General features: G+C 42.4%; 1 protein-coding gene across 2 annotated transcripts in view; it reads left to right on the forward strand.

The window, feature by feature from the left end:
* Positions 1-25884, forward strand: part of DUSP16 (dual specificity phosphatase 16) — a 78058-nt gene that overhangs the window by 18816 nt on the left and 33358 nt on the right. For both annotated transcript variants that reach the window (XM_070755246.1, XM_070755247.1), the window contains exon 2: positions 19604-20227. In XM_070755246.1, the coding sequence (XP_070611347.1) occupies positions 19997-20227 (231 nt within the window). In that variant the 5' untranslated portion in view covers positions 19604-19996. The remainder of the gene's footprint in view (positions 1-19603; positions 20228-25884) is intronic.

A 25884-nucleotide genomic window follows, 5' to 3' on the forward strand; every position in this document is an offset into this window, starting at 1 on the left:
GTAAATCATGTGACCATGGGGGGCGGGGTGTCCTGCAATGTCATAAATGTGAAAGGTGGCTATAAGTCATTTTTTAAAACTTGTTGTTACTTTGAACTGTTTTAAGTAGAGGGCAAGTTTTTTGCTAGATTGATTGATTGATTGATTGATATAATGGAACTGGAAAAGGTGCAAAAATAGGGCGATAAGAATGATCAAGGAAATGGAGCCCCTCCCTTATGAAACCGGGTTGCAATGCCTTGGTCTCTTCAGCCTTGAAAGACGGCGTTTAAGGGGTGACTTGATCGAAGGGTATAAAATCATGCATGGGATAAAAAATGTGGATAGAGAAAAATTATTTTCTCTATCACACAATACTAGGACAAGGGGGCCCTCCCTAAAGCTCACAGGTAAGAAAGCAAGGACAAATAAAGGGAAATATTTCTTCACCCAGAGGGTTGTTGGTTTATGGAATTCACTTCCAGAAGATGTCGTGACAGCTGTCAGTCTGGATAGCTTCAAGACAGGATTAGACAGATTCATGGATGCCAAGTGTATCAGTGGTTATTGAAACGGATGTCCATGTACCGCCTCTATGTTGGTTGAGGCAGGCAGGATTCCCTTGGGTACCATTTGTTGGGGGGGTCAAGGGAAAGGGAGGGTCTTGCCTTCTCTTTCTGCTCAAGATCCCCATGGACAATTGGTGGGCCACTGTGTGACACAGAATGCTGGACTCGATGGGCTTTGGCCTGATTCAGCATGGATCTTATTATGTTCTTATGATTGATTGATTTGATTTGATTTGATTTCTATGCCACCCTTCCTGAAACAACTTGGCAAGCTGAGGCATTTCTGAGTAAATGACACAATGTAATAGAAACATAGAAACATAGAAGACTGACGGCAGAAAAAGACCTCATGGTCCATCTAGTCTGCCCTTATACTATTTCCTGTGTTTTATCTTAGGATGGATATATGTTTAACCCAGGCATGTTTAAATTCAGTTACTGTGGATTTACCAACCACGTCTGCTGGAAGTTTGTTCCAAGGATCTACTACTCTTTCAGTGAAATAATATAATCTAAAATATTGTCCTATTGAAGTGTTGGTATACTGCCCAGTGGTGGGGTTGGTGCCATTTTGAACCGGTTCTTTAGAACCGGTAGCGGAAATTTACCGTCGCTCACCAAACCAGCAGCGATGACCAGCGGTTTATGCTCCCGAACTGCTCCTCCGATCGCCGCGGCTTGAAAATAAATATCCTCTGCGCATATGGGAAGGGTTCTGACCATGTGTTGAGGGTCGTTTCCTGGTGTTTTGCGCAATGTGAAGGGGGCGTGCGCACAAGAGCGAAGCGAACTGGTAGAGAAGGTAAAAGGAAGAACTCCTGCCTGAAACTGCCTCATACAATCCCAGACAGGCAAGGGTTCTCCTCATCGGTGCTGACTGAAGTGGATGCACATATGTTCCAAGGGCAGGCGCACGTATATTGGCACGAGATTTGCCTTCTGCACATGCACAGGAAGCCAAATCTCACATGAGGATTCTTATGTGTGAGAATCTATAGAGTGGCCCGTACCGGCAGAAACGCATTACTGGTCCCAGACAAATTGAACCAGCTAATGCCACAGGGGTCTGTTCTGGGTCCTATTCTTTTTAATATGCTTGTGAGTGACATAGGGGAAGGTTTGGTAGGGAAGGTTTGCCTATTTGCCGATGACTCTAAAGTGTGCAATAGGGTTGATATTCCTGGAGGGGTCTGTAATATGGTAAATGATTTAGCTTTACTAGATAAATGGTCAAAGCAATGGAAACTGCAGTTTAATGTTTCCAAATGTAAAATAATGCACTTGGGGAAAAGGAATCCTCAATCTGAGTATTGCATTGGCAGTTCTGTGTTAGCAAAAACTTCAGAAGAGAAGGATTTAGGGGTAGTGATTTCTCAAAATGGGTGAGCAGTGTGGTCGGGTGGTAGGAAAAGCAAGTAGGATGCTTGGCTGCATAGCTAGATGTATAACAAGCAGGAAGAGGGAGATTGTGATCCCCTTATATAGAGCGCTGGTGAGACCACATTTGGAATACTGTGTTCAGTTCTGGAGACCTCACCTACAAAAAGATATTGACAAAATTGAACGGGTCCAAAGACGGGCTACAAGAATGGCGGAAGGTCTTAAGTATAAAACGTATCAGGAAAGACTTAATGAACTCAATCTGTATAGTCTGGAGGACAGAAGGAAAAGGGGGGACATGATCGAAACATTTAAATATGTTAAAGGGTTAAATAAGGTTCAGGAGGGAAGTGTTTTTAATAGGAATGAACACAAGAACAAGGGGACACAATCTGAAGTTAGTTGGGGGAAAGATCAAAGGCAACATGAGAAAATATTATTTTACTGAAAGAGTAGTAGATCCTTGGAACAAACTTCCAGCAGACGTGGTTGGTAAATCCACAGTAACTGAATTTAAACATGCCTGGGATAAACATATATCCATTGTAAGATAAAATACAGGAAATAGTATAAGGGCAGACTAGATGGACCATGAGGTCTTTTTCTGCCGTCAATCTTCTATGTTTCTATGTTTAAGGCCTAAGTTAAAATTTAGTCAGGAGCAAAGTTTCCTTCCTGTTACTAAGTGGCCCTTCTTCATGTACAGATTGACCTAATTGTAGGATTTCCTATTTGCCTTCCCCTTGTCACACGTCTATGAGTTGCACACAACCCAGAAGTGTCAGGCTTGTACCTTGTACCTGAGCATCTTAACAGGAGAGGGAAAAGGAGTGATATTAGAAGAATGGGAGGATGTAAGATAGACAGACCCAAGGCTTTGGATAGAACTATAGTCTTAACATTTGCCCACTTGTACAGGCTTGGGACTTTTAGATCTTCCCCCTGACCAATGAATGTTTTAAGTATGACTGTTGAATGATTGCTTGATAAGTTTTTCCTTTTAATTGAATTTACATGATTGTTTTTAAATGTAGCATTAATTGGATTTATATTATTGTTCTGTTTTGTATATGCTGTGAGCCGCCCAGAGTCCTCGGAGAGGGGCGGCATACAAATCCAATTAAATAAATAAATAAAATAAATAAATCTATTCCCCTGCGCCTAGGTAAAAATGGAGTGATTTTTCAGAGAAACAATTTTCTCCCTCCTCGAAGAGTTTGCGCTAGGGATTTAATTCTAACGTCAGCTGAACATCTCGGTAACTAAGTTCTTAGTCCTTTTTTCCACCCCAGTCAATAGCGAAGATTTATAAAGAGGGAAGTTTATTTCACGCTGAGCTCAAGTCCTGGTGACATCATAGATGTGCCCGTGGAGTTTTCTTGGCAAGGAATACCAAAGTGGTTTGGGATTTTTTTAAAAAATTATTTATTTCTCTGTCTAACCTAGATTCTGGGATTTCCTTATGGACTCCATCCAAGTACTAACCAGATCCGACTCGGCTTAGCTTTTTTGCACAAGGCACCTGGTATTCATCATAACTCAAATTAGAGAAACATCTTTCGGATGTGGCGAGGGGGGCGTTTGCCCAGGTTCGCCTGGTGCACCAGTTGCGGCCCTATTTGGATCGGGACTCACTGCTCACAGTCACTCATGCCCTCATCACTTCGAGGCTCGACTACTGTAACGCTCTCTACATGGGGCTACCTTTGAAAAGTGTTCGGAAACTTCAGATCGTGCAGAATGCAGCTGCGAGAGCAGTCATGGGCTTCCCCAGGTATGCCCATGTTACTCCAACACTCCGCAGTCTGCATTGGTTGCCGATCAGTTTCCGGTCACAATTCAAAGTGTTGGTTATGACCTATAAAGCCCTTCATGGCACCGGACCAGGTTATCTCCGGGACCGCCTTCTGCCGCACGAATCCCAGCGACCAATTAGGTCCCACAGAGTGGGCCTTCTCCAGGTCCCGTCAACTAAACAATGTCGGTTGGCGGGACCCAGGGGAAGAGCCTTCTCTGTGGCGGCCCCGGCCCTCTGGAACCAACTCCCCCCAGAGATTAAAATAGCCCCCACCCTTCTTGCCTTTCGTAAGCTTCTTAAAACCCACCTCTGTTGTCAGGCATGGGGGAACTGAGATATTCTTTCCCCCTAGGCTTCTACAATTTATGTATGGTATGTTTGTATGTATGATTGGTTTTAAAATAAGGGTTTTTAGCTGCTTTAGTATTGGATTGTCGCATGTTGTTTTTACCACTGTTGTTAGCCGCCCCGAGTCTACGGTGAGGGGGAGGCATACAAATCCAATAAATAGATAGATAGATAGATGGATGGATGGATGGATGGATGGATGGATGGATGGATAGATAGATAGATAGATAGATAGATAGATAAACAAAGAAACAAACAAACAAACTCATCGATTCTGTGCATTTAGAACATAAAATATATTGGTATAGGGGTTGCTGCGTGGGTTTTTGTTGTTCTCGGTAGATGCTGCTGTAGCCATGAATGGCGTGGTGAAACTGCTGCTGGACAAGGAGGACCATCCGTTGCAGTTGGGCAAAAACTTTGAACGGCACCCTAAAGCTTCCTTTCACACCATTGGCTGTGAATGCCCAGCAGAGGTGGCACTTATGGGCCAGGCCGGCAACCCCAAAATATCGGCATTTTAATGTTTTGACACAGGGCCATATTAGTTTTTTGACAAGGGGACAAGCCAACTTAATCAAAAGCTAGCCTGGCCCCATATCAAAACACTAAAATTCCATTGGAGTCCAGATCGGAGAGTTGAAATGGCCATTTGACCCACAAAGGGGTCCCGACCCCCAGGTTGAGAACCACTGCTCTAGATAAATATTAGTGGCTCTACATAGTGGAGGAAAAATTCTGGTGAAATATTTGTTGTTGGGAAAGAGAGGTTAGGCGTTGAGGGTTCAAGAACTTCTGTGCCTTTTGAAGAACCTATGCTTGGCCCATTCCCATCCGTGTTTTGATGTCAAAGCAGAGATTGTCTGCTGGCCCTTTTGATTCCACCTATCGTGGTTGTCTTGCCACTTTGTTGACCCTCTTGGACATCGGGTGCCTGCCAGCTAACCAGATTGTTCAGGTCATCATTAAGTGTCTTCTTTGGTCAAGACCCAGCTGCATCCCCATTGTGCAGGTAGGGTTTGGATCCTCTCCACCATGTCAGTTTACATATTCAGCTCTGGTTGCCTTTGCAACCAATCACAGGATGTGTCTTCCCCAAGAGCAGAGATCTTCAACCTTGGCAACTTTTAAGACGTGTGGACTTCAATTCCCCAGACAGTTCTGGGGGTTGAAGTCCACAAGTCTTAAAAGTTGCCAAGTTTGAAGACCTCTTGCCTAGTGGTCAGGTGAGAGCCAGTTTGGTGTAATGCAGTGGTATAATTGTGCTGGACTCCGCTAGCACTCAGAGCCACAGGGGTGAGCACACGTCACCGTTCCACCTTAGCAGCCCATCTCTGGTGTAATGGTTAAGGCATCTTCTTCCCTGGCGTAGTATTTCCTCCTCCTTCAACTGTACTTAAAATCTAATCCTATTTGTATTGGTGTGGTGGGATTTTATCCCCGGTAGAATGTGTCCATGTCAGATCTAGGTATGAGGAAATGCCAAGCGATTCTTTCTTCTGTACTATTGCAAGTAATTAAATTCTATTTAAAAGAAGCCTGCATCAGAGTTATGTTAACACAGTGCTTCTCAATTGTTTGTTTGTTTGATGGACTTATATGCCACCCTTCTTCGAGGACTCAGGGCTGCTCACAACATATAAAAAATACAAATTTGTGTGGTCAAATGGAGAACAAGGGCTTTATTCCCAGCTTTTAACTGAAACATAATATTTGCCATTTCCATTTCAATGTCTGGGTTACCAACTGTAGATTGATTACAACCAATTCAACAGAATCAGTAGCCATCCCAAGGGTGCTTTTAAAAGGGCAATTGGACTTTCTTTGCTCCTCCCCACCCTTTGAAAATGTTTCACTTCTCATCCAAAGAATCTTCTTCAGTTCTGACTGAAATATATCGTTGTGTGTGGCAGGTATCCTGAAAATTATTCTATGGAAGGAATTTCCCAGGGACACTCCTGCTTTGAATAGCCCGCTCTCTTATGTAATGGTGATAGCTAAAGTCATTAAAATAATTTTCTAACGTATATTCAGCCTCCATTTAATGAATTAGAAGCTTGTGTTTTCCTTTATTAGGAATTTTGTGATACAGCTTAAATCTTTGATCTCTCTTCGTTGGGTACCGATGAATCGCTCTTCTCTTTTGCCATCCTTCTGGTTTATGTAATAATTCTGGGAAATAATGCATGTCAAGATTGAAATCAGACCTAATGATACGTTTAATGACACCGTTGTGACATGATGTAGAAATAAGTGGTGATGTAACTCAGTGATTAATTCTGTCTTCTCATTGGGGCTAAAATGTTTTATTTATTTTTTTATTTATTCATATGTCCAATACACAAATACATAGGAAGAAAAATAGACATGTGGTAATATATATAAGGGTAAAAGTAAACTTAGAGGAGAGGATATATGAAAGGAAGAGAATATATATGATAGGAGAAAGAAAGGAAAGACAATTGGACAGGGGACGAAAGGCACACCAGTGCACTTATGTACGTTCCTTACTGGCCTCTTAGGAACCTGGAGAGGTCAATCGTGGAGAGTCTAAGGGAGAAGTGTTGGGGGTTAGGGGTTGACACAATTGAGTCCGGTGATGAGTTCCACGCTTCGATAACTCGATTGTTGAAATCATATTTTTTACAGTCAAGTTTGGAGCGGTTCGTATTAAGTTTGAATCTGTTGCGTGCTCTTGTGTTGTTGCGGTTGAAGCTGAAGTAGTCATTGACCGGTAGGATGTAATAATTCTGGGAAACGCACGTCAAGATTGAAATCAGACCTAATGGTACATTTAATGACACCGTTGTGACATGATGTAGAAATAAGTGGTGAAGTAACGCGGTGATTAATTCTGTCTTCTCATTGGGGCTAAAATATCCCATGTGTCTTTTCTGTCATCACCTTCATTTATTACCATGTAAATGGGTAATGAAAATTCCCCAGACAGTTTGCAATGCTTTTCCACACCCGTTTCCTGTTGTTGTTTCTTATTGTATGCAAAAGGGGGAAATCCTAGCATTACAGCTCCCTCTTCTAATTATGCTCATTCACAAACTACAGCTTCCTTTTCCAAATCCGCTGGCATCTGTTTAGAAGTCTGCAATTTTCTCAATCTTTTTTTTTTTGCTCTAACATTCTTGCATAATTCCTTTTTTGCTCTTTAAAAGAATTGGTGTTTTATTTTTAACCATGTCAGAAATAGAAATGGAATAGAATCGAAGGGCTGGAAAGGGTCGCAGATTTCTTCCATCCCATGACGTGATATTCCAATATCTCAGGGGCTGTCACAAAGAAGAGGGAGTCAACCTATCGTCCAAAGCTCCTGAAGGCAAGACAAGGAGCAATGGGTGGAAACTAATCAAGGAGAGAAGCAACCTAGAGCTAAGGAGAAATTCCCTGACAGTTAGAACAATTAACCAGTGGAACAACTTGTCTCCAAAAGTTGTAAATGCTCCAACACTGGAAGTTTTAAAAAAGATACTGGATAACACTTTGTCTGAAGTGGTGTAGGGTTTCCTGCCTAAGCAGTGTTCTGTCTGGGTCACTCCGGAAGCCAATACCAACCCAAAAAGAGAAGCCAAACACACCGGTAAAAGGCAAAGGCAGTTTATAACATTCAAGAAAAACACAGGTAACAGAAAATGTCCTTACAAACAGGAAAACGCTGTATCTTCAAATATATCCACGAAGGCAAAAGTCCATGCAGCAATACAGGATTCTTGCTGCCAAGACGAGGCTATAGATAGCAGACCTACACCTCCCACGGGTCTTCCAAACTGCTGGGCCACAAACCAGGAACAGAGACGTCGAGAACAAAGCAGGACACCGTAACTCCAACTGATAACATTCCACATGGCTTCAAGGGCTTGCCTGCCTTTTAAACCCTGCTAAGGAGGACCACACCCAAGCCCAGCTGTTCCTAATTCAGTGCTGATAATACTTCTTTAATTGCTCCTTTCTTTGATCTGAACGTCTCTGTCGCATGTCAATGACGGCTTGTGCTTCATCACCTAATGACTCCAAGCTACTGGCTGGGGAGAGCCCCCCCGGGGGGCTCTCCTGCTGTTCTCCTTTGTCCCATTCCTGACTTTCCTCTCCCCCATCCGACTGTTCAGCCCCCTCCTCTTTGCTGTCCTCCTCCTCCGGGCATGGAGCCAGCAGAGACACAGCTGGTCCCTGAGCAGCCTCAGGCTGAATCACAACAAGCAGGGGGTTGGACTAGAAGACCTCTAAGGTCCCTTCCATTTCTAACTGTTTGCACAAGGCTGGAGTCCTCATACTATCCCAGACAAATAGTTATCCAAGCTTTTACTTAAAACCTCCAGTGATGTGTTGTGATTAGCTCTGGCCCAGCTCCTGCCCCAAGGAATGTGCAGGTGGATGTGGGGGAAACATCCACATGCCGCAGGCCTGTTTTGCTCCCGATGGAATCTGCCGACGAAGCCTCCTCTGACAAAGGAAGCGTGAGTGGCAGGGAAGAGGGGAGTTTGACAGACAACACAGGAGGAGATCAATCATCTGTATCATCCCTGGATTCTGAACAAGAATTAATGATACATCCACGCATGTGTAGAGTGATGTACAAGAGACAACAACTGAAGGATTATTACAAGAGAAAATGAGGCCACCTGTGGTTGAGTGGGGCTGCTGTAATTAGTGCTGCAGATAAAAGTGCAGCCTGGTGTTTTAGCCTCATGGCAGTTTATCTGATTCATTGTTTCGTCAAGATCGTGGCTTTTGTGCTGTTCAAGATTGTATGTGGACTCTCTGGACTTTAGAATTGAACTCAATTTCCCAGTTATTGGGTGAGCAATTGGATTGCATTTAACCTGTGCCTTGTGTGTACCAGAAAATCCCTTTGACATTTAAAAAGGGAGCTGTTTCTGTTTTTCTGTTTATAAAAACTTTTCGGTTTTCCTTCTATCGTGTGGTGTGTGTCTTCCTGGACTAATTACCCTGTAATTACAGGTGGTTGAAACACGCCGGCAGAACATGATGGAACATCCACAATTCCTGTTCCACTGATGAATCGTTTTCCTTTACAGAACTTCCTCCTTATTTCTTCTAAATCCATAAACAGAAAGTGAAAGGAATTTTTTTTTTTAAAGGCTGTTGTGAAATTTTCTAGGGGTTTTTTTTTTTTTTTGAGTCATAGCTTACCTGTAGGGAGATAAGCCAAATGTCCTTAAGGCAATAGGTTAGGACAAGTCAAGTCAGATCCATTGGTCTGACTGATATAATTTTGCTTTTAATGTTGGTTAAGGATATTTCAACCTTGCCTCTCCCCAAGTTGTGATTTCAAAGCGTAGCAGTTTTTAATTACACTTCCATGTAGACGAAAAATAAGAGCTGGAAAGATTTATTGGGATCATCATGTTCAGCCATGTGACCGAAGACGAATCATAATTGAAATTCAATTAAATGCAATGGAGATTCTCCAAGGAAAACAAGCATAGTGTTTCAATTAGTAAATTTCAGGTAAACATTAGATCAGTGTTCAGTGTTCCGTCGGGCTGTCTGGTAGAATCCTCCCAAAAATTCACAAATACAAATTTCAGACACACACACATTTGAAAATGCAAAACAATGTTCTTTATAATGAAAATTCACTTAAACCAAGCCCTCTTTTGGTATAGCAAAGAGCACTCGTCTCCAAACAAACTGGTAATTTGTACAAGTCCCTTATCAGTTCTGTGATACTTAGCTTGCAGCTGTGAGGCAATTCACAGTCCTTCTTCTTTCATAAAGTGAAACACACTTTGCTCTGGTTTAGTTTCAAAGCGGGGGAAAATCAGCACACAAAAGGTCAAAGTCAGTAAAGCAGTCATGAAACACAACGATCAGATAATCCTCCACAATGGCCAAACCCACAGGCTGCTCTTTATAGCAGCCTCACTAATTACCACAGCCCCACCCAACCACAGCTGGCCTCATTTTCTTTGATAATAATCTCTCAGTTGTTGCTGCCTATGCATCGCTCTCCGCATGCGTGGCTGTATCATTAACTCTTGTTCTGAATCCAAGGAGGAGCTAGATAATTGATCTCCTTCTGAGCTGTCTGCCACACTCTCCTCCTCCCTGTCACTCATGTCTTCTTGGTCAGAGGAACCTTCATCAGCAGATTCCACCGGGGGCAAAACAGGCCTGCAGCATGTGGATGTCTCCCCCACATCCACAGTCCTTGGGGCAGGAGCTGGGCCAGAGCTAACCAGAACAGTTCAGGTAAACATTAGATCTGTGTTTTTCAACCTTGGCTACTTTTTAGATGTGTGGGCTTCAACTTTCTAAATTCTCCAGCCAGCTATGTGTGAAATGAAGCAAAAGTAAGATTTGGTTTAGTAAGGAATTAATTTTAGAGAATGTGGGTGGGTGGTGGCGGTGGTAAGAAACGCACACCAGGAGTATCTCTTTCTTGGCTATGGATGTGGTAGAAACAAAATCTCTGTTTTTTAAAAAGTAAAGTAGAAGTAAAAAAATTCTACACTGCTCAAAAAAATAAAGGGAACGCTCAAATAACACATCCTAGATCTGAATGAATGAAATATTCTCATTGAATACTTTGTTCTTTACAAAGTTGAATGTGCTTACAAGAAAATGAAATTGATTGTCAATCAGTGTTGCTTCCTAAGTGGACAGTTTGATTTCACAGGTTTGATTTACTTGGAGTTAAGGTCCCACAGAGTTGGCCTTCTCCGGGTCCCGTCGACTAAACAATGTCGTTTGGTGGGACCCAGGGGAAGAGCCTTCTCTGTGGCGGTCCCGACCCTCTGGAACCAACTCCCCTCCGGATATCAGGGTTGCCCCCACCCTCCTTGCCTTTCGTAAGCTCCTTAAAAACCCACCTCTGTCGTCAGGCAGGGGGGAATTGAGATATTCCCTTCCCCCTAAGCTTAATAAAATTTATGCATGGTATGTCTGTTTGTATGATTGGTCTCTTAAATTGGGGTTTTTAAAATTACATTTTTATATTAGATTTGTTATATTTGTCTTTTTTACTGCTGTTAACCACCCCGAGTCTGCGGAGAGGGGCGGCATACAAATTAAATTAAATTAAATTAAATTAAATTAAATTAAATTAAATTAAATTAAATTAAATTAAATTAAATTAAATTAAATTAAATTAAATTAAATTAAATTAAATTAAATTAAATTAAATTAAATTAAATTAAATTAAATTAAATTAAATTAAAAATATTGTGTTCTTTAAGTGTTCCCTTTATTTATTTATTTATTTTTGAATAGTATACTTTCCAATTGTTGCTTGAATCAAACGGGCCCCATCACCAGATCTTAATTACTGAAGGACCCAAAGCAGTAGTGGGTTCTAAACCCTTTTACTACTGGTTTGCACATGTGCGCAATGCTACTGTGCATGCGCAGAAGTTGCTGCAAATGTGCAGAAGCATCCCAGGCAAGAGAGTGGAGCATCCCGCCGCCTGTGACAGTGGTTCTAAGAACTGGTCCAAACCGGGAGCAACCCATTGCTGACCCAAGGTAGCTAAAGCTACTACAGACACATATTGTACGTTCTAGATCAGGGCTAGGGAACGTTGGTTCTTCAATGACATGCAGACTTCAACTCCCAAAATTCCTGGGCTAGCATGACGGGCTCAGGAATTCTGTGAGTTGAAGTCCACAAATATTAATAATAATAATAATAATAATAATAATAATAATAATAATAATTTATTGGATTTGTATGCCGCCCCTCTCTGCAGACTCGGGGCGGCTAACAACAATAATAAACACAATATGTACAATCCAATAATAAAAACAACTAAAAACCCCTATTATAAAACCAAACATACACACAAACATACCATGCATAACTTCATAGAAGAGCCAACGTTCCCTACCACTGTTCTAGATCTAAGTTCTAGATTTTAAATCTCGAATCCACAAAGCAAGGAGAAAACTCTTGGAATTGATTTTTGACATGAAACGGGTGTCATTTCCTTGACGCTGCTGGGTTAAGTATACAGTACAAGGAAACAACAAGGCAAATCTCTTTCTCAAGAAACGAAGCCCTTTTAGGCCAGACGTGTTTCAACATGAGCCTTGTCACACCACTTTGAAAGAACAATGAGTTCTCAACTAGAAGCTAAACAAATCTCTTCTTCTGCTCTTTAAACTTATAGCATGGATATATATATATAGTTCAGCCAGAGTTCTTTACTTGTAATGGGAGAAATTTAACTTCGGAAAGTGAAATTTGCTTGGGCTAGCTTTTCCTGGACTGGGCCCAATTTTTAAATCCTTATTTTCCTTCCACTATTATTCTGACACAGGCTATTGTTAGTGTAGCTCCTAAAACTAGAAGTCAGTCCACATTCCTTCAGAGGGAGAGAGGGGTGCTCCGGGTCACGTCCAAAATAGCTTTTCCCAGCCCTTTCCTAGTAGTTGGGTCATCTTGACCGAGGGGCAGAATACAAAAATCAGTGAGATAAGGCTGGGGAAATCACTGGATTCAGCCAGTTCAGACCGCTTTGGATAATAATAATAATAATAATAATAATAATAATAATAATAATAATAACAACAATTATTATTATTATTATTAATTAGATTTGTATGCCGCCCCTCTCCGAGGACTCGGATGTAGCACAAGAGCAAATTGCTGCGTTTTTTTGATGCAGCGTGCATGTGCTTTTATCAAAAACCACATTTTTTTTATTCTGGGCAAACTGGTTGTTAAATTATAATCCCTCTAATTAAAGTTGAGAATTCCCAATAATCTGGAAAGTCCAGCAGAACTGAAGCGGAGGAAAAGATGACCTTCAGAGAGTCCTATTTCTGGAGAAATAAGTACAGTGTTCCCTCGATTTTCGCAGGGGGATGCGTTCCAAGACCACCCGCGAAAGTCGAATTTCCGCAAAGTAGAGATGCGGAAGTAAATACACTATTTTTGGCTATGAACAGTATCCCAAGCCTTCCCTTAACACTTTAAACCCCTAAAGTGCAATTTCCCATTCTCTTAGCAACCATTTAGATCATTACTCACCATGTTTATTTATTAAAGTTTATTAAAAAAAAATATTTATTAAAGTCGGATGAAAGTCTGTTTCAGGAGGCTTCCCTAAAACCTTTAGGAGGCCTCCCCTAAAACCTCCAGAGTACGAAAAAAGCGGCCCAATGGGCAAACTGCAAGTCCGTTTTTCCAAATGTTGCCCGTTGGGCTGTTTTTTGCACTCCGGAGGCTTCAGGGAAGCCTCCTGAAGACTGGTGAAGGCGGAAACTGCCTTCTCTAAGGCCAAAAAATAGCTGACACATCCTCTGCCTGTGACAAAGATGTAATTACAAGGCTATTACAAGTTATGCATGGTATGTTTGCGTGTATGTTTGGTTTTTTATAATAAGGGTTTTTTAGTTGCTTTTATTAATTGGATTGTTCATGTTGTTTTACCACTGTTGTTAGCCGCCCCGAGTTTGCGGAGAGGGGCGGCATACAAATCCAATAAATAATAATAATAATGATGATGATGATGATGATGATGATGACTCTCCTGAATTTACCCTCCCTTTCTTTTATTGGAAACATGGTGTGAAAGTTAACCAGAGGCTGGTGGGTGGGTGGAGATCAGTATTTGTTGACCCATCTCTGGTGACCTTGTTGACTTGGAATGTAAGAGGTTCTTCAGCCTCTTCTCAGCCATGGGTTTTTGTTTGGCTGAAGGGCTGGATTTTAGCAAGATAATGGTTTCATTCAGCAGGGCGAGATATTTGGAGATACGTTTAGCAAATCCTTTTGACGGTTAAGGATCAACATTTTCTGACAGTGTTCTTTGTTCACTCTTGGCAGGAAATTATTCAACAAATGAGATACGAGACTTTGTAATCAGAGTCTTTTTTTTAATGGATTTTTTTTCTTCATTAATTGTTATTTGTATATTTTTAATTTCACACTAGGAACTCTTTTGAAATCCAGCCTTTCCTGGATTCTTATAATGCGTCTCTTTGAAATCTTCCCAGTCCTCCTCTGGTTCTTGTCCATGCAGCAAGAGATATTTTTAAAAATGAGGTGGCATTATAAATTTATGAAACTAATAGCAATAACAATCGCACTTAGACTTATATATCACTTTACAGTGTTTTGCAGCCCTTCTAATCAGTTTATAGAGTCAACACATGGCCCCCAACAATCTTATTTGTTTGTTTGTTTGTTTGTTTGTTTGTTTATTTGTTTATTTTGTCCAATACACAATGAGGGTTTTAGTGGGTATATATCTATATACACATAGTAAAATACATGATGAAGGTTATAGAGGAGATACTCATAGTAAAATATAACTAAGAAAGAATAGAAAAGAAGATATAGTAATAGAACATATCAATGAAAGAATAGAAGAAGAGATATAGGAATAGAAGAAAGGTATAGGAGATATAGGAGAGCAATAGGACAGGGGACGGAAGGCACTCTGGTGCACTTGTACTCGCCCCTTACTGACCTCTTAGGAATCTGGATAGGTCAACCGTAGATAATCTAAGGGTAAAGTGTTGGGGTTTTGGGGATGACACTATGGAGTCCGGTAATGAGTTCCACGCTTTGACAACTCGCTTACTGAAGTCATATTTTTTACAGTCAAGTTTGGAGCGGTTAATATTAAGTTTGAATCTGTTGTGTGCTCTTGTGTTGTTGTGGTTGAAGCTGAAGTAGTCGCTGACAGGCAGGACATTGCAGCATATTAGACTGGTGTTAAATAATTTTTTAGCCCCATAAAACAACTTCTTTTCCCAAGGACAGTGTCTGGACCACCAGAAAATATTTATCTGTTCATTATATCACTACCTTCACTTGATTCTCAGCAGTTTGCAGTCATAAAATTAACACACCAAAAAAAAAAAACACAGTAAAAATATATGTGGTAAGTAACCAATGGTGAAATCTACTTACCTTCTCTACCGGTTCGAAAGTGTGTGCTTTATGCGCGCACACACCCGTCACACACACACTTTCACCCTCTGCACATGCGCAGAAGGCTTTGCGCATGAGCAGGGGATAAAAAAAACAAGAAAATTGTGATGTCTGGGCAGGTGGGCGGAGCCTTGCACTATTATCACTACGGGTTCTTCAAACCACTGGTGACGCCCCAAATTGAGACATACCCAGTGGTGGGCAGCAGACAGGACGGGATGGAACACAGTTCCACCAGTGGAAATGTATTTATTTATTGGATTTGTATGCCGCCTCTCTCTGAGGACTCGGGGCGGCTCACAACATAAATGAAGCTGTGTGCCCAGCTCCAGTTGACCATCCCACCCTCCCATCCTCCTCGGAAAGCAGCAGGGAGACTAGCACCGACAGAAGTTGCAGGGGGCCATTTCCTCCCCCCATCTATTCTCAACAGCTAACTGGCACCCGTTTGCCCAGCTACCCAGACTGAGGCAGGGCGCGACCCAGGAAGGAGAGCTCGGGAACCGCGAAGCAAATTGTCACCCCAGAGAGCGACACTGGTGAGGTTGTAAGTGGAGGATTTAACAGTTCATTTGAACGATGATGATCGTTCAAGCCACTCCCACCTGGTCACATGGCCAGCAAGCCACACCCACAAAATAAGCCACACCCACAGTGTGGCAGTAAAAATTTTGGCTGCCCATTACTGGACATACCAGTAGGATTTCACCCCGGGTTGTAACCCCTATCCACGCCATACACACATACATAGTTTATTGGCCACATATGATTGGACACGCAAGGAATTTTGTCTTTGGTCCGTACATAAAAGAAAAGATATGTTTGTCAAGAATCATAAGGTGCAACACTTAACGATAGTCCGGGTACGAATAAGCAATCCAATCATATTAGGAACCGGTCAATATAAATTGTAAGGATACAAGCCACAAAGTTACAGTCCTACAGTCATTTGTGGGAGGACATGGATGATGGGAACGATGAGAAGATTAATACTAGTGTAGACTTAGTAAATAATAATAATAATAATAATAATAATAATAATAATAATAATAATAATATGTCAGTACAACACAGCAAACGAGATCACTATGCTGGATTTCGTATTTCATCACCAGTCGGGCGCTTCCCAAGCACCTAGGACTGCGTGATGTAGCAGCGAATTATGTTTGCCGATCCCAGTAAAGTGGCCTTTTGCAATTGACAGATGGAGATTTTGTCAATTCCGATGGTTTTCAAATGTCCGCTGAGATCCTTTGCCAAGTACCACTGGGACCACTTTCACTGGCTTATGCCAGAGTCGTTGCAGCTCGGTTTTTAGATCTTCGTATTTCACTAATTTCTCTAGCTGCTTCTCCTCAATTCTGCTGTCTCCTGGGATTGCGATGTCGATGATCCATACTTTCTTTTTCTCCACGATCACAATGTCTGGCGTGTTATGCTTCAGAATTCGGTCAGTCTGAAGTCGGAAGTCCCACTGTAGTTTTGCTTGCTCATTTTCGACCACTTTTTCGGGCTTATGATCCCACCAGTTCTTTGCCACTGGTAAATGGTAGTTCCGGCACAAGTTCCGGAACTACCATTTATTATTATTATTATTATTATTATTATTATTATTATTATTATTATTATTATTATCATTATTATTATTATTAATTAGATTTGTATGCTGCAGTTTGACAATGTTGAAGGAATTATTTGTTTAGCAGAGTAGAACCCACCCCTGCCTGGAACCTTAGAATAGCCAGCGCAATGTTTACAACATCAGTGTTATGTGGTTATAGTCTACTCTTTTATCAGTCAGAATGTGGACTATATTACCTTTGGCTCCAAGGGCAGCTTCTGTATGACCTTCATAATCAGCTCTATTGCAATAATCCCTCCAGGGGTTGTGAGTCACTGTCCATAGGTCACCCTGCTCCAGATAAGGCCCACAACAGGCGAAATTAGACTGAAACTGGATATCATCATGGTATTTGGAAATGACCTTGAAGGAGGAAGATAAGAGATGCTGCCTAGGGGGAATGGTCAGATAAAAGGAGGAGGAGCCCCCAAATGAGTAACAGGTAGAGAAAGAAACGAAGGATTCCAGGCATATACAGTGGTAGCTCTACTTAAGAACTTAATTCGTTCCGTGACTAGGTTCTTAAGTAGAAACGTTCTTAAGTAAAAGCAATTTTCCCATAGGAATCAATGTACAGTGATACCTCGTCTTGCAAACGTCTCATCATACAAACTTTTCGAGATACAAACCCGAGGTTTAAGATTTTTTTGCCTCTTCTTACAAACTATTTTCACCTTACAAACCCACCGCCGCCGCTGGGATGCCCCGCCTCCAGATCTTCCATTGCCAGCGAAGCACCAGTTTTTGCGCTGCTGGGATTCCCATGAGGCTCCCCTCCATGGGAAACCCCACCTCTGGACTTCTGTGTTTTTGTGATGCTGCAGGGGAATCCCAGCAGGGGAATCCCAGCAGCACAAAAATGGGTGCTTCACTGGCAACGGAAGTCCGGAGGTGGGGTTTCCCAGCGAGGGGAGCCTCAGTGAAATCGCAGCATTGCAAAAACACAGAGGTCCGGAGGTGGGGTTTCCCAGCGAGGGGAGCCTCAGTGAAATCGCAGCATTGCAAAAACACAGAGGTCCGGAGGTGGGGTTTCGAGGACTTCAGTGTTTTTGCGATGCTGCAATTTCACTGAGGCTCCCTTCGCTGGGAAACCCCACCTCCGGACTTCCGTTGCCAGCGAAGCGCTCATTTTTGCGATGCTGGGATTCCCCTGCAACATCGCAAAAACACAGACGTCCGGAGGTGGGGTTTCCTATGGAGGCGAACCTCAGGGGAATCCCAGCAGTGCAAAAACGGGCACTTTGGCTGGCAAAAGGGGTGAATATTGGGCTTGCGAGCATTAATCGCTTTTCCATTGATTCCTATGGGAAACATTGTTTCGTCTTACAAACTTTTCACCTTAAGAATCTCGTCCCGGAACCTATTAAGTTTGTAAGACAAGGTGTCACTGTAAAAGCAAATAATGCGTGCAAACCCATTAGGAAAGAAATAAAAGCTCGGAATTTGGGTGGGAGGAAGAGGAGGAAGAAGAGGAGGAGGAAAGTTGCTGCTTCGAAGTATTTTAAAAAGTAATTAATAGGAAAGTGAACACAAGAACAAGGGGACACAATCTGAAGTTAGTTGGGGGAAAGATCAAAAGCAACATGAGAAAATATTATTTTACTGAAAGAGTAGTAGATCCTTGGAACAAACTTCCAGCAGACGTGGGTAGATAAATCCACAGTAACTGAATTTAAACATGCCTGGGATAAACATAGATCCATCCTAAGATAAAATACAGGAAATAGTATAAGGGCAGACTAGATGGACCATGAGGTCTTTTTCTGCCGTCGGTCTTCTATGTTTCTAAGTAAAAATAACAAACAAATTAACATTATTAAAAGAACTATAAATCAAAACCAAACTACCTATACCTTTCTTCATCTTAACGCATATTTTATCGTCGTATATATTTTCCCAAGTAATCCTTTATGATTATGCGTTACTGCTTTTTTCCCCAATATGAATATGCTTAGACGCCTGACATGGAATTTTGGTTGGTGGGCAGCTGGCTCTCTTTGGTGATTAAATCAGTGCTTTTCAGTCACTCTGCTCTCAGGTCACCCATTTTGCTAACGAGCAGCCAAATGATGAAATCTTGGTCATTGGCCAAGGATCTCGTGGGACTTCTGGCCGGTTCTCGCCGACATCATTGTTGGAACAAAGTCAGGAATGACAGAAGGCAGCTAGCCTTCCTCCAGCTGTGCCTGGGGAGGAAATAAATAAACCAGGATAATCAAGCCTCAACGATTAGGAAAATTTACACAATCTATTTTCATTATCATTCCATTCCACTATAGCAAAATATTGTTAGTTATTAATAATAAATTGTATTAGTACTGAAGAATAAATTATTAGTAGCAATTAAATTCATTCTCGGTCAAGTTAATATACCTCACCTTTCATTAATGAGCAGTCGTTTAATTAATTCTTTCCTGTCTTATGTTCTATGTTTTTTTAATTAAGTGTTTTAAATTGTTTTTAAATATTGGTTTTTTTTCTTGCTGGAAGCCACCCAGAGTCCTTCGGGATTTGGGTGGCATACAAGTAAGATTGATTGATTGATTAATTGATTGATTGATTAATGAAGGAAGGAGAGAGAGAAAGAAAGGAAGAAGGAAATAAATAATAATAATAATAATTATTATTATTATTATTATTTATTAGATTTGAATGCCGCCCTTCTCTGAAGACTCGGGACGGCTCAGGAAGGAAGGAAGGAAGGAAGAAAGGGAGAAGGAAGGAGAGAGAGAGAAAGAGAGGAAGAAGGAAATAAATAAATAAATAAATAAATAATAATAATAATTTATTAGATTTGTATGCCGCCCTTCTCTGAAGACTCGGGACGGCTCAGGAAGGAAGGAAGGAAGGGAGAAGGAAGGAGAGAGAGAGAAAGAAAGAAAAGAAAAGAAAAAAGAAAGAAAGAAAGAGGATGCAGGGCTGGGATTTAGAGGGTCTCATCACTCTTTCTTCTTTGTTTCTGTCTCTTTTTGGTCTGCCTCGTTTCTCTGCAGGCTCCTGGACGAAAGGCAACGATGGGAGGAGAACAAAGATAGAGAGTGAGGTAATGGCAGGAGCATCTGAGAAGGAGCTTTTGTGAAGAGTGTGAAATGGCGGGCGAGGCCTAGCCCAAGATGAATGGCTTGTGAGGGGGGCGCCTTTGTACGGCAGGGCCTGGACGAGGCCTTTCGAGGACCCTCCGAAGAAGAAGAAGAAGAAGAAGAAGAGAAAATGGGTCTCCCTCTCCTCTTGCCAGCCGCCACCGAGATGACCTCATTCATCCCTAGGACAATGGAGAGTCTGGCCCTTTAAGTTCATAGCCATTACCTCATCTCCTTCGCGGGAGGGGCCCGCAGATTGGGGGGGGAAGCCAGGCCTTGCTCCAGTTTCTGCGTCTTGTGGTTGCCATGGCGGATGAAATGAATGGGGCTCAGCTCATCCCCGGGGAGAGGCTGGTGACTTGGCTGGAAAGCAGCATGGAGAAGCTGCTCCTGATTGACAGCCGCCCCTTCGTGGAGTACAACATGTCCCACATCTTGGAGGCCATCAACATCCACTGCTCCAAACTGATGAAGCGCCGGCTGCAGCAGGATAAGGTGCTGATCACCGAACTTATTCAGCATTCGGCAAAGCAGAAGGTGAGTAAGTGTTAAATATCCATGGAGAAAGTTCTAAGGTTCGGTATCTGCATGTTGCCTCCTGATTGGCTGTTCGTTCTGGCGGGAGGCTTGTTGCCATGTCAGATAGAGTTTGTTACTTTGGGAACCCTATAAATAGTGAAAGGCGCGCCACTTTCCCTCAGAGGGGAATCCATAGTTCCCTCTAAGCTGAGCAGTGAGCAATCGCTCACTTAAAAATCATCATCAACTCAGAGTTTTCCAAACCTGCCCAGAAGCCGAGAGGGAAAGAGTGAGAGGGAAGGAGAGAGAGAGGAAGAGAGAGAAACAGATAGAAAAAAGAGAGGAAGGAAAAGAGAAAGAAAAAGAATGGGAGTAAAGAAGAGAGAAAGAAAATCAAAATCTAGTTTGAAACTAGCTCAACTATTTAAGTGGCATTTTGATATTGATAGAGCTGCCCTATTATTTATTTATTTGTTTTTTGTTTGTTTGTTTGTTTGTTTGTTTATTTCTGTGCCGCCCAGTCCCAAAGGGACTGCCGCTCAGACACTATACTTTTCCGCCCACCCCCCCAAAAAATTAGAGGGAACACTGGTGGAATTTGCCTGTACTCTAACCCAGTGTTTCCCAACCTTGGCAATTTGAAGATATCTGGACTTCAACTCCCAGAATTCCCCAGCCAGCATTCACTGGCTGGGGAATTCTGGGAGTTGAAGTCCAAATATCTTCAAGTCGCCAAGGTTGGGAAACACTGCTCTAACCGATCTGTTTAATCTGACTGCTCTCACTGAATTTACCAGTTAACTTCTGCTAATTTACCAGTTAACTTCTCTGAGTATGATCGGGAAGGAATAGAATAGAATAGAATAGAATAGAATTTTATTGGCCAAGTGTGATTGGACACACAAGGAATTTGTCTTGGTGCATATGCTCTCAACGGGGATTATGCAGTAATCTTCCCCTGGAATGGGGAGGGAATTGAGATTTTACAGTATCCTTCCCCTGTCACGCCCACCAAATAACCCATGCCCACAGAACTGGTAGTTCCAGTAATTTGAAACCCACTAATGGTCTTAGCATCTTTCTTTTTTTTTTTTTTTTGTAATGCTGTAACACGACGCGGTGCAGGTATTAAAAAGTGAGATCTAGCACGAATGATTCCCTTTCCCATTTACTTTCTCACCCTTAAGGAGAATCTAAGAGGTGTTTTTTTAAATATATCAGTCTTATCATGATCAATACTAAACTACTGATTGTAGTTAGAATGATTGTGAATGCCTAGTTTTTCTACATCTTGGGGGTTTTATATTAGTTTTAAGTTGGGTTTTTTCTGTTATACAGTGGTACCTCTACTTAAGAATGCCTCTACTTAAGAACTTTTCTAGATAAGAACCGGGTGTTCAATATTTTTTTGCCTCTTCTTAAGAACCATTTTCTACTTAAGAACCTGAGCCTGGAAAAATTTCCCAGGAAATTTGAGAGCGGCACGAAGGCCCGGCCAGTTTCCTGCCATTCCCCCTTTAATCCCGGCCATCTCGGGCTTTTCTGGGCTGCCAGAGGAGCCTTACGGTGGTGCTTAAGGAGGCTTTGGCAGTCCAGAGAGAACGAAGCATTTCCTTTTCCTGGGCGCATGGAGAGGGAATAAATCTCTGCCAGCACCCAGAGAAAAGAAACGCTCCCTTCACTCTGGGCAGCGACTGTCCTCTTCCTCTTCTTCCTCCTCCTTCCACCCAAATTCCGAGCTTTTACTTCTTTCCTAACGGGTTTGCACGCATTATTTGCTTTTACATTGATTCCTATGGGAAAAATGGCTTCTACTTACAAACTTTTCTACTTAAGAACCTGGTCACGGAACGAATTAAGTTCATAAGTAGAGGTACCACTCTATTTTGTATTGGTATTTTAGTCTCATTTTTGTGAGCCGCCCTGAGTCCGCGGAGAAGGGCGGCATAGAAATCCAACCAACCAACCAACACTATCAATAAATCAATTGTTCTGTCGGGCTCTCTGGTAGAATCCTCCCAAAAATGCACAGATACAATTTCAGACACAAACAGGTTTGAAAATGCAAAACAATGTTCTTTATAATGAAAATTCACTTAACCTAAGCCCTCTTTTGGTATAGCAAAGAGCACTGGTCTCCAAACAAACTGGTAATTTGTACAAGTCCCTTATCAGTTCTGTGATACTTAGCTTGCAGCTGTGAGGTAATTCACAGTCCTTCTTCTTTCACAAAGTGAAACACACTTTCCTCTGGTTTAGTTTCAAAATGGGGAAAAATCAGCACACAAAAGGTCAAAGTCAGTAAAGCAGTCACGAAACACAACGATCAGATAATCCTCCACAATGGCCAAACCCACAGGCTGCTATTTATAGCAGCCTCACTAATTACCACAGCCCCACCCAACCACAGGTGGCCTCATTTTCTTTGATAATAATCTCTCAGTTGTTGCTGCCTATGCATCGCTCTCCGCATGTGTAGCTGTATCATTAACTCTTGTTCTGAATCCAAGGAGGAGCTAGATAATTGATCTCCTTCTGAGCTGTCTGCCCCACTCTCCTCCTCCCTGTCACTCATGTCTTCTTGGTCAGAGGAGCCTTCATCAGCAGATTCCACCGGGGGCAAAACAGGCCTGCAGCATGTGGATGTCTCCCCCACATCCACAGTCCTTGGGGCAGGAGCTGGGCCAGAGCTAACCACAACGCCAATAAATCAACAAACAGACAAACAAACACAATTTGCTCTCAGTCCTTGAAAATGTGGCGACAGGGGAAAAAGTAAAATAAACACTCTTGGGAGGAAGAGTTTGATGTTTCATGAACTGAAATAGCCGCAAGGTTTAGCCATCTTTTGTCATAAAAAAAAAAAAAAGGTTCAACTCGGGTTAAGCGGATCGCAACTTGTGGCCATGCTGATACAAACATGAGCGTCCGGTAGAAAAGCCACAGTGACGCAGTTGCTCTCACTTGACCCCTCGCTAAAGCGAGGATGCTTGTGGATGCCAGTCTTCAACGGAGTCAGGGAAATTTGTCTCGGAGCGCATGAAATCCCCATTCCAGGCTTTCTGGCGAGCTTAGCAAATCAGGCCTTCAAAGAACGAGTGGGCTTTTATTTTAACCCCCGATTATGTTTTGGCTGCGATTGTCTGAATGAGTCATCATTTGTAATGAGACCATACATCACTTGGCCGTCAAACCACGGTGATTTGGTTTACACGTCAAGATGAGGCAAAGCCTAACAATTGGCAGATTTAGCACAGTGTGAAAATTCGGAGGCCTTTTTTTCATTTAATTAATTCATTACACTTGCAAAAAAAAAAAAACCCCGCCTCCATTCTTCTGTTGAATTGTGCGCTTGAAATAGCTAACTTTTAGTAGAAGCCAAAATTCAAAACAGTAGAAAACGAACAAAAGGCATAAATTAAAACCAATGTCAACCTCAACCATCCAGCATCTTTGCACCATTCTGGTATGTATGTATGTATGTATGTATGTATGTATGTACCCTGTTTCCCCGATAGTAAGACACCCCCGATTGTAAGACGTATCGGGGGTTTCAGGGGAGTCGGCTAATATAAGCCGTACCCCGAAAGTAAGACATATGTCTTACTTTCGGGGAAACATGGGGGTATTGCCGCCTCCCTCTCATCTAGCTGCGCGCCGCCTCCTGCCCACGTCAGCACCGTCCCCCTCTCCATACGTCACCGCATCTGCCACCTCCCTCTGATCTTAATTAGCGCCGCCTCCTGCCCACTTCCGCGCCGCCCCCCCTCCATACGTCACCGCGTCTAAATGTTAATTTTATGGTTAAAACAAAAAATTCGACAATTTTTTTCCAATATAAGACATACCCCGAAAGTAAGACATAGTGGGGCTTTTGGGGATAAAAAGAAAGTAAGACACTGTCTTACCTTCGGGGAAACACGGTATGTATGTATGTATGTATGGATGGATTGACTGGATTTGTATGCCGCCCCTCTCCGGAGACTCGGGGCAGCTAACAGCAACAATAAAGCAGTGTACAATAGTAGTCTGATGTTAGAAATAATTAAAAACCCATTAATATTTTTTTTTAAAAACACCAAACATATATACATACATACCATGCATAGAATTGTAAAGGCCTAGGGGGAAGAGGGTCTCAATTCCCCCATGCCTGATGGCAGAGGTGGGTTTTAAGCAGCTTACGAAAGGCAAGGAGGGTGGGGGCAATTCTAATCTTTGGGGGGAGTTGGTTCCAGAGGGCCGGGGCCGCCACAGAGAAGGCTCTTCCCCTGGATCCCGCCAAGCGACATTCTTTAGTTGACGGCACCCGGAGAAGATCCACTCTGTGGGACCTAACTGGTCGCTGGGATTCGTGCAGCAGAAGGCAGTCCCTGAGATAATCTGGTCCGGTGCCATGAAGGGCTTTATAGGTCATATCCAACACTTTGAATTGTGATCGGAAACTGATCGGCAACCAATGCAGACTGCGGAGTGTTGGTGTAACATGGGCATATTTGGGAAAGCCCATAATTGCTCTCGCAGCTGCATTCTGCACGATCTGAAGTTTCCGAACATTTTTCAAAGGTAGCCCCATGTAGAGAGCATTACAGTAGTCGAATCTCGAGGTGATGAGGGCATGAGTGACTGTGAGCAGTGACTCCCGGTCCAAGTAGGGTCGCAACTGGTGCACAAGGTGAACCTGGGCAAACGCCCCCCTTGCCACAGCTGAAAGATGTTTCTCTAGTGTGATCTGTGGGTCGAGGAGGACGCCCAAGTTGCGAACCTTCTCTGAGGGGGCCAGTGATTCTCCCCCTAGGGTAATGGACAGACAGACGGAATTGTCCTTGGGAGGTAAGACCCACAGCCACTCCGTCTTGTCTGGGTTGAGCCTGAGTTTGTTGACACTCATCCAGGCCCCAACATCCTCCAGGAACCGGCACATCACTTCCACCGCTTCGTTGCCAAACAGTAAAGAAGATTCTGCTTCATTTTTAGTGTTTCACAATTATCAAATTATGTTCTGCAAATATACATTCAGAATTGGATTTATTGCGCATTTTTACTAAAAAAAAATTAAAAAGAGGTAAGATATTTAGCCATTCATATATTGACAGCTGCTAGGATAGCCTACGCACAGCAATGGAAATCCTATAAAACACTGGAAGGAAGTATAATAATCAAAAAAGTGTTGGAGTGTGCAGAGATGGACAGGATGTCTAAAAAATTAGAGGGGAAACATAGAAACATAGAAGACTGATGGCAGAAAAAGACCTCCTGGTCCATCTAGTCTGCCCTTATACTATAATCTTATAGAGTCAGATTATTATAAAATATAGGGAAACCTCTACAACTGGCTAGAGCAAAGAACAATGGTGTAATAAACAAATTATAAACTTTCAGACAACAGATTAAAATATAAGCAAAGCAAAGCAATATGTTAGTAAAATAATACTTAGCGATGAGGGAAAATTCTCTGATCGAATACCGTGTTCCCTCGATTTTCGCGGGGGATGCGTTCCGAGACCACCTGCGAAAGTCGAATTTCCGCGAAGTAGAGATGCGGAAGTAAATACAGTGTTCCCTTGATTTTCGCGGGTTCGAACTTCGCGGAACGTCTATACCACGGTTTTTCAAAAATATTAATTAAAAAATACTTTGCGGGTTTTTTCCCTATACCACCGTTTTTTCCACCC

Source organism: Erythrolamprus reginae, chromosome 6, assembly GCF_031021105.1.
Source record: "Erythrolamprus reginae isolate rEryReg1 chromosome 6, rEryReg1.hap1, whole genome shotgun sequence".
In the NCBI taxonomy this organism is placed as follows: domain Eukaryota; kingdom Metazoa; phylum Chordata; class Lepidosauria; order Squamata; family Dipsadidae; genus Erythrolamprus; species Erythrolamprus reginae.